This window comes from Rhinopithecus bieti, unplaced genomic scaffold (assembly GCF_001698545.2).
Source record: "Rhinopithecus bieti isolate Rb0 unplaced genomic scaffold, ASM169854v2 scaffold_2254, whole genome shotgun sequence".
NCBI classification, from domain to species: Eukaryota; Metazoa; Chordata; class Mammalia; order Primates; family Cercopithecidae; genus Rhinopithecus; species Rhinopithecus bieti.
In genome coordinates, this window is record NW_016803982.1 from 4873348 (window position 1) to 4882794 (window position 9447).

The 9447-nt window shown below is 52.0% G+C and overlaps 1 protein-coding gene across 9 annotated transcripts in view; it reads left to right on the forward strand.

Moving 5' to 3' along the window:
- The window catches only part of STK24 (serine/threonine kinase 24), a 143496-nt gene that overhangs the window by 118856 nt on the left and 15193 nt on the right, over positions 1-9447 (forward strand). For 8 of the 9 annotated variants that reach the window (XM_017862124.1, XM_017862131.1, XM_017862118.1 and 5 more), the window contains 4 exons: positions 927-1072; positions 2865-2988; positions 4290-4358; positions 7747-7883. In XM_017862124.1, the coding sequence (XP_017717613.1) occupies positions 927-1072; positions 2865-2988; positions 4290-4358; positions 7747-7883 (476 nt within the window). The remainder of the gene's footprint in view (positions 1-926; positions 1073-2864; positions 2989-4289; positions 4359-7746; positions 7884-9447) is intronic. The other variant, XM_017862116.1, reaches the window with a different exon arrangement.

A 9447-nucleotide genomic window follows, 5' to 3' on the forward strand; every position in this document is an offset into this window, starting at 1 on the left:
ACATTCCCTGTCACTGTCACCATCCTCAAGGCAGGCAGCTGACCAGGTGCTGAGCCCAGGGCATGGGTGAAGTCCTCAGCCCAATCACAAGGGAAGGGAGGGACCTGGGAAACAGCCCTTCTCAACTGGGAAAGTTGGTGATGTAGAGCCACCCAGCTGCTCTTTCAGCAGACAGGAGAAAGGGCATCTCCTGGCTTCTTTCTGGTTTCTTTGAGATAATTCCAAATTGACATTTCTGTTATATGGTTGGATGTGGCCAAACGTTAATACAGAAAGTCAACAAAGTGGCCCAACACGGTGGCTCACACCTGTAATCCCAGCACTTTGGGAGGCCGAGGCGGGTGGATCACCTGAGGTCAGGAGTTCAAGACCAGCCTGGCCAACATGGTGAAATCCCGTCTCTACTAAAAATACAAAAAAAATGGGCGTGGTGGCGCAGGCCTGTAATCTTAGCTACCCAGGAAACTGAGGCAGGAGAATTGCTTGAACTGGGGAGGTGAGGTTGTAGTGAGCTGAGATCGTGCCACTGCACTCCAGCCTGGGCAACGAGCAAAACTCCATCTCAAAAAAAGTTAAAGTGACACAGAATATACATTTTGTCAGCTATTTGTCATAAAGTATTTCATAAGCTAGGAGATAAGCTCTCTTAAATGATCCCTGTGAAGCTCTGTGCAGAGGTTTCTGTGGAAATGCATTTATTAGGGACCTCCTTGGAAAGTCAGTGCCCTGCCCAGCACAGTACCTGGAGCCCAGGCGTAGGTCCTGAGCGACTCGTCTTTGGGTGAGTCACGGTGAGAAGAGCCACGGAGTAGAATCCCAGCCATCAGGTGTCAGTGTGGCGGGTTGACATTTTGAGGCAGAAGTCTGTCCTTTGGGGTGGGATCGAGAACTTACCTCATGTTTTGTTGTTGTGTGTGTTTTTCCAGAGACCCACTGCTAAGGAGTTACTGAAGCACAAGTTTATACTACGCAATGCAAAGAAAACTTCCTACTTGACCGAGCTCATTGACAGGTACAAGAGATGGAAGGCCGAGCAGAGCCACGATGACTCGAGCTCCGAGGATTCAGACGCGTAAGTTGGCCCCTGAGCGCCCCGAGCGTGTGTGTGGGAGGGACCCACTGGTCTTTGTCACTTGTTTGGTGTGGGTTTCGTTTTCTGTTGAGTTTTTTTTTTTAGACAATCCGGGCTGGTGGCGATTGCTGTGTTAGACACATCCTGGGCCTGTTGGGGAGCTGAGCCTCTGGATGTTGCTGGTGGAATTTCTACGAGTGAACTCTGGTAGAGCTGTGCATAGGGAACTGGACCTGGCTGTTGGATTCTATTTTGTTTCGTTCGGTTCTGTTCTGTGTTGTTTTCCATTACACTTTTCTGTTCTTAAAATCATGATCAGGTGAAACTGCTTTACATGGATGTCTGAAAGGCCAGAAATGCATGTGTTTGTGATTCTCGGTGGTGTCTGGTAGACGCTTCCGTACCAGCGGTGACTTACTGAGAACCGCTGTCCCGTTCGGCATCTAGGAATTCCCTTGGCTTAAGAGGCCAAGTGGGGCTGGAGCCGTTTGTGTGGCGAGGGCTGGGGAAGGCGGTCGGGCAGGCTTGTGTCTGGAAGTCCAAGCCTGGGCTCGTCTGTTCTCGTGCATGCGTTGGCAGGAGTCAAACTTGGCCCAGAGTGCAGGTCCATGCGCCAGGCCAGTTGAATGAGGATTTCCGGGATTGAGACCCAAAGTGGTTTTTCAGTGTCTCTAGGTGATTGCAGTTTAAAGCCAAGTTTGAGACCACTGCCCTCGGAAGTTCTTGAGGTACTGCCATTGGGAGATTGCCGGGGTAGCAACAGGGATGACAAGATAAAGAGACTGGAGAGATGTTTGGAGAGCCAGGACGTGGTAGTGGATTTGGGTAAAGGAGGGAAGCCCATGTCCCAGGCTTGGGCGGCGTGGCAGCAGGTGTTGTGATGTGTGGTGCAGGAAGCTGAGTGTGGGCTGGACCGTGTATGAGTCTGAGTTGTCCAGGAGGAGGCGTCCGGTGTGAAGTGGCACTGAGGTGTGGCGTTCAGGTGAGAAAGCTGGGCAGGTGAAGTGGGCTTAGGGGCCACTGCTCTGTGGAGGTCCCTGGAGCCAAGGGAACAAAGGGTGTCAGTCGGGGCGTGTGGGAGAGTGAGGTCGGCCCCTAGGGAAGCCGGTGTGAGGGTGAGGCTCCACCTGCGAGTGAGAGGGGAGAGGTGTGGCCGAGGGGCGGGAGGAGGTGCAGGCTCAGTGAGGCCACAGGTGTCAGGATGATGAGCAGGGCCAAGGGCTCACTGCCTCTGAGGCCCACGCAGGACAGGGAGTCATCAGCACACCATCTCATGATGGGGGAGAGAGTGCTCTGAGGGACACCGGTGGGCTTTGGAGCGAGTGGAGGGTACCAAATAGAGGCAGTGAGTGTGGATCCTAGAACCGGGGCTGAGAGATGGCCGAGGTGAGGTCAAAGTGGTGGAATGACAGGCATGAGCCACCACACCCAACACAGGGACATCTGCTTTCCTGGTGAGAGGAGGAGCCCAGCAGAGAGAAGCTGATGCCCGGAGATGGGCTCCCAGGGAGGTGGGGGAGGTGTCCTCCAGGAGGAGGAGGAGAGTGGGCACGCACACACTGGCACACCAGGGAGGTGCGGGGACCACCTCGTGATGGTGTCTTCTCTGTGAGGGAGGAGGCAGGGGCGTCTTTGGAAAATCCCCGAGGGACTGGACAAGGGTGTTATGGTGGGGACTTGGGGCTGGTGGGCTGGGTTCGGAGGTCCCCAGGCGGCCTCCCCCTGACCGTCCCAGCGTCCCCAGAGCAGATGTGCGAGCACTGACGGGACTTCCCTGCGTGTCTGTGTTAAGGGAAACAGATGGCCAAGCCTCAGGGGGCAGCGACTCTGGGGACTGGATCTTCACAATCCGAGAAAAAGATCCCAAGAATCTCGAGAATGGAGCTCTTCAGCCATCGGACTTGGACAGAAATAAGGTACGTCTGCTCCCTCCAGAGTGGCCACACTGACCTCAGTCTGCAGTGTTTTGGAGGCACTTGTGTGTGAAGCTTGCTGTGGGTGCGGGTGGCAGCGATCATGGAATTTTGTTGCTAGGGGATGGACGGATCAAGAGCTTTAGTTCTGTCTGATGATCCAGGTGTTCACACTGGGGAGTCTGGCCTCTGGTCTGTTCTGTGCCACTCCGTACTGCTCTCTGCAGCCCTGCGGTCAAGTTAGGATGTCCTGACATGTGGCAATGTCGTGGGGTTTGGGGGTGACCCGTGAAATGACTTCATAGCTCTCTTTGAGGGACTGTTGTGCGTGTTGGGGTTACTTATATACATATCATAATTTTGTGATTGAGTTTTAAGGACCTTATAAATAAATGCATTGCTTTTGATATTTATGTAAAACAATTTTGATTAATTGGTTTTATGCCTGTTAAATTTATGAAGGGCCATATATTTAGGGTCTTGTGTAAAGCATAGTGGTGTAGTTTCTCTCAGGCAGGGTGGGCCAGTAGCTGTGCCCTGTTGATCCTACAAGTCCTGCTTTGATACGTGAACAGGTGTTGAATGTCCAAATAGAGGCTGCAAAAGTAGAAACTCGGCCTGTGTCGTAGACAGCACTTGGAATGGCCAGTCTTGACCTGATTTCTGTTTCCAGGGTTTCGTTAGTAAAGTACTTTTCTCTCTCTCTCTCTTTTTTTTTTTGAAACAGGGTCTCTGTCACCCAGGCTGGAGTGCAGTGGTGCCATCAGAGCTCACTGCAGCCTCAAACTCCTGGGCTCAAGCGATCCTCCCACCTCAGCCTCCTGAGTAACTGGGATTGCAGGCATGTGACACCATGCCCAGTTTAAAACTTTTATTTTATTTTGTCTTTTTTTTTTAGAAACAGGGTCTCACTATGTTGCCCAGGCTGGTCTCAAACTCTTGGGCTCAAGTGATCCTCCTTCCTTGGCTTCCCAAAGTGTTAGAATGACAGGCGTGAGCCATCACGTCCAGCCAGTAAAGCACTTCTGCGTAGATAACGAGACGAGGCAGTTCACCTACCTGTGCCCATGCAAAGTCCCCTTCCACATGGAACCCAGATGCCGGTTTCCCTGGCGCGTGGGTTTTGCATGTCACTGCAGATGAGACGTTGAAGTCTCGCGAGAGGCAGCCGATAGTCGTCTTCAGCTGTCATGGTGCGCAGAGGGTGTTTCCTCAGCGTGAAGTGCAGAGATGAGAGGTTCATTGCATTATTGCCGACGTGAACGTCAACTGTTTCTGATGACCTTTTTTCCCTCTCCCCCAAGATGAAAGACATCCCAAAGAGGCCTTTCTCTCAGTGTTTATCTACAATTATTTCTCCTCTCTTTGCAGAGGTAGGTACCTGGCTGACCTTTTCGGAGTGGGGGGGAAGGGGGAGGGAGAAGCTGGACACACTTCGGTGGTGATGTTGCCAGTAAGAGTTGGGGACATTAAGACAAACTGGCAAAGGCTCAGAAAGCCTGCATGGTGCCTCCTCAAAGGCTGTCAGCGCCAGGCACCACCTTGCACCTCCCACTGTCCTGGACGATGGCCACTCCGCCACAGCCTGGAGTGTGCAGACTGGATGACAGTGACCCAGCTTGAGACCCTTTGTCACCCGTTGCACTGCTTTTTAGCAAATCTCATTGGATGCAACCTGCTTCCTTTGCCTCAGACCAGTTTCTGGCCATGTGAAAAGTAGATTCTTTCTTCTAAGGAGACGTCGGATGCCCTGGAGTCCTCCGGTCTCCCCTGAGCCACATGTTTCACCAAAGTCCCTCTGCTCAGCAGTGCTGCGCTCCCGGCGGGGCCTCCCCGTGCCGTGCCCACCCTCTGCTCAGCCTCTCCCTCCCAGAGGAAAGTGCTCCCAGCCGTGTTTTGAGAGATTTTCAAAAGTAGGCTTTATAAGAATGAAGGATGTTCTGCATCTGGTTAGCAGCGGATTTGAAAATACGTTGGAAGTCCCCCCTTTTCTTGTGCCCCTTCCTGGCTGAGGTTGCATTTGAGGTATTCACTGTGGGCCACACACACATCTGTTTGCATGGGGATCGCCCCTCTTTGGGCAGCTTTCCACTGCGGCTGTGTTTGGGGGTCCTGGTCCTTGAAGGGGAGGCCCTCGGGGGAGGAAGCATCGTAGGAGCTCATTCCCCTCTCCTGTGCCTGCGTCACGCAGTGGGGAATCCCTGGCCGTGGGCTGTGCCCAGCCTGCCAGTGCCTCTTCCCAGCCCTCCAGTGAGCCTTCACCTGTTGCCCTGCCCTGGAGGGTTTGTCTGAGGGCCTCTGACCTGGCAAGTTTCAGGGCCCAGTGTGAGCAGGGCTGTGGCCGGAGCCCGAGGCCTCACCTGCAGCTTCGTGTGGGAAACAGCCGAGCCCGCTGGTGTCGGGGAAGCCACAGGGCACGGGGAGGCCCTGCTGGATGTCTGGCTTCAGCCCTGGCTCATGGTTCTGGGCACCTGTGTTCTTCCTACCTAGGATGTCCAGGTTGAGTGCCATCCTGCTCTTCATTTTGTCCCATGGGAGTTGGCCCTGTGGCATTTCCAGGCTGTGCTCCTGCGGCCCTGCCATTGGCCTCTGGAATCGGGTCAGTCAGGCAGTTAGGGAAAGTGCGTGGACTTTTTCATTTACCCGAGGCTGTTTATTTTTTTACTGGGCCCATGAAGAAACTTTGACATAAGTATTCAGGACATATCCTAAATGCAATCGTATCCTGGATTTTCCAGCTAACCAAATGCTAAACTCGCATCTTTCCCAATGTATTTTTATGAATGATATTTGCTACCCTAGAGTTCAGAGTGTTTAATGTGCATTATTTCATACAGTACTTGCAGAAGCTCAATAGAAAGATTATATCGCCATGCTTACAGATGAGGCCATTGAGGAGACGGGCGTTGGCGTCCCTGCTTTCCTTCAGGGGGCACAAGTCAGGTTGCTCCGTGAAGTCAGTGGTGGGTCCAGTACGTTCCACGCAGCGAGGGGACTGGCCCTCTCCCAGGGCAGCCCTTCTGCTGCCTTTGCTCCTTCTTTGAGACTTAGAGGCGGGACATGGGCAGGAGGGAGAGTGCTGGATTGTACATGACCCTCTCGGGACTTGTAAATACTGTGAAGTGATTGGGAGTCCTAGACAAACACAAATGGCCATCTCGGGGCCAGCAGGGTGGGCCCTCTGGGACAGCAAGAGCTTCGGAACAAATGCTCTCCGCACCCATTGGCCCTCCAAGGTCAGACTTTCTAGTTCCTGCCTGTCCCTTCAGCAGTGGAGAGAGAAGCTGTGGCTCTCAGGGCAGGGCTGGGTTTGGAAATGACAGCATGTGTTCAACAACCTGCAAACAAGCTGAATGTCGCCTGAGATGTTTCTTACTTCCCTGAAGAGGAGGCAGTGTCCATCATCTCTGGAGCCACCACGAAGAGCCTCTTCTGTCGAGTTCTGAGCCATGCTGTATCTTGATTGAACAGCTCTTACTTTCACAGTTCACGTTTCTGGGCCTTCCAGAGAGAGACTTAGAGTTGACCTTTAACTTAGGGAAGTGCCTGAAGGCACTGTTGTGATTTCTCTTGGGAGTAGAGGAAGGACACTGGAGATTCCCAGAATTTAAGGCTGCCACTTACATGAAATGGAATATTTTGACACTACTCTGGATCACAAAGGCAGTTTGCTGGAGTTGAAGAACCAACCCATTAACATGAGGAAGTAAGCTTTGACGGCCCACATGGCAGTTTCAGTATTGAGATCAGATTAACTTACGATAGGCTTTGAAATTGCTTTTCTGGTACAAGGTTATGGTTGAAATGGGAAAAGAGCACAGAGAGGACAGTCCATCATGGTGAGACTCGGGAGAGGCACACGTCTCTGTTCTGGCCTAGAACAGTCATAATTATGGTCTGACAATTGCCCTGTCTATACATAACTGATCTCAGAGCATTTGAATCACCTTTTTCCAAAAGGAATCTGGGCCGGGCGCAGTGGCTCACGCCTGTAATCCCAACACTTTGAGGCCAAGGCAGGCGAATCACTTGAGGTCAGGAGTTCGAGACCAGCCTGGCCAACATGGTGAAACCCTGTCTTATTAAAAATACAAAAATTAGCTGGACGTGGTGGCAGGGGCCTGTAATCCCAGCTACTCGGGAGGCTGAGGCAGGAGAATTGCTTGAACCCAGGAGGCGGAGGTTGCTGTGAGTTGAGATCACGCCACTGTACTCCAGTGTGGGCAACAAAGCCAGACCCCATCTCAAAAAAAAAAAAAAAAAAAAACAAAAAACATGGCGGGTGCGGTGGCTCAGCACTGTAATCCGCAGCACTTTGGGAGGCTGAGACGGGCGGATCATGAGGTTCAGGAGATCGAGACCATCCTGGCTAACATGGTGAAACCCCGTCTCTACTAAAATACAAAAAACTAGCTGGGCGAGGTGGGGGCCTTGTAGTCAGCTCTTGGGAGGCTGAGGCAGGAGAATGGCGGGAACCCAGGAGGCGGAGCTTGCGGTGAGCTGAAGTTACGGCCATGCACTCAGCCTGGGCGCAGAGCGAGACTCCGTCTCAAAAAAAAAAAAAAAAGAAAAAACAAAACAAAAAACAAAAAAAAACCCAGGGATCTGAAGTGGCCTGGATCCCGAGTCAGAGCTTTTACCGGACACCCCGGGGCTGGGGTGGTGTCGTGGTCCATGCGCTGTGTTGCTCCTTGAAAAGCATGCTTCCCGGTTCTGCAGCTGGTGTACCTCACACTGTTCTTCCTGTTCGTGTGTTTTCAGTTGAAGGAGAAGAGCCAGGCATGCGGCGGGAACTTGGGGTCCATTGAAGAGCTGCGAGGGGCCATCTACCTAGCGGAGGAGGCGTGCCCCGGCATTTCCGACACCATGGTGGCCCAGCTCGTGCAGCGGCTCCAGAGGTAACTACCCGGGGCCCCTCTGGGCTGGGGAAGGAGAGGCCTGCACTTGGCCTGGGACTCGGTTGGTGAGTTTGGTACTTCGTTCTTGGCCTGTCTGTTGCTGTTGTCTTGCAGGCCTCAGGGTACACACGGAGTTGAATTAGAGGAGACTTGGTTGAATCTAGAAATCAATGTGAATGAAGGATCTGAATCTGGAAACTGCTGGAAAAGCCCGCAGGACTTTGTGCATTTGTAGCTCTTGCCACGCAAATACAGGGTGGTGGTGAAATATCTGTTTCCTCTTAATTATGCGGTTTAATTGTTGGCCAGAGAATGGTCGTTCTTAGCCAGATGTCTGTAACTGCCTCTCTGGTTTTCGGCTTTAAAGTCAGTGTGAGAAATGCCAGCAGCTTTGGTGTGGTCAGCTTGGCGGGAACAGGCGCAGGTGCGTTCGCTGTCTTAGCTGTGTGTGTCTTGTCTGGAAGCCTCCTTGGTAGGGGCTCATCTGTGCCAGCCCGTAGGAAGCTTTTGTTCCTGCCCAATGGCCCCACCTGTTGCACACGCTGTGGGTGAGGACTCAGTGGGGCGACCGCTTTGCCCTCCCTGCCCCCTCCCAGCTTGTTGTAGGAGTTACCATGGAAACCAAGCCCCTCCTGCCTGCCATGGGCACAGGTGCAGGTGTTTGGAGGCAGTGGACGTGTGCTGGGCAGCTGCTCTGTGTGACCCAAGGGTGATTTGTCACTGGGCTGTCCTCCCCACCCCCAGGAGGACCAGGCGTGCTGCTGCCTTGACATTCATCTTCAGGTGTCCAGGCTGATGCCCCTACCAAAGCTGGCTGAGCCTCTGTGATGATGACGGGGATTTCCAGGTCTTCCCCGAGATGCATCCCACCTGACAGTACATAAAGAAGTTGTGCGCGTGTGAGGTCCCTTATGCTATCTGGGAGTGATTGAAGGGGCTGCCTACTGTCCTGTGAAGAGCCCCTCTAAGTGGGGATGGCAGGAGAAAACCACAGCTCTGATACTTGCGGTTTATGCTTCTGAACTTGGGTTTCTTAGTATGCCATTTCAACTTTTTAAGTTGCTAGAAAATGAAAATGATTTATGGGCTGCCTTTAATTTTGAGGCAATTGAAGGATGATCCCTCCCTCCTTTGATACCCAAAACAATATTAGGAATACAGGAAAATAGAATTAAAAAGTCATCCATCTTTCACCTGAACACAAATTTTTTGATTTCTCAAACTTAGTATCACATACCTCATTCTAGTGACATTTATTTCTCATTAGAAAGAGCCTTATAATAAAAGCAAGTAGAACAAAACCAGAAACTCGCAGGATTGTTACTGTCTTGTTGGGCGTTTTGTTTTCTGCTTTTGTAGTATTACTTTTAGAACCAATACTTTCCACATTGTGCAGAATTGCCTGAAATTGTTATGAACTGTTTGTTTATATGCATGACTTGATTTCCCCAGGAGCTCCAGGGCACAGAGTATCCGGCTTGTATGTGTTGAACTGATCCATGTTTCCCATTTCCAGACCCCTGTCTCTCTGTTCCTCTTCTTTTTTTTCTTTTTTTTTTTTTTT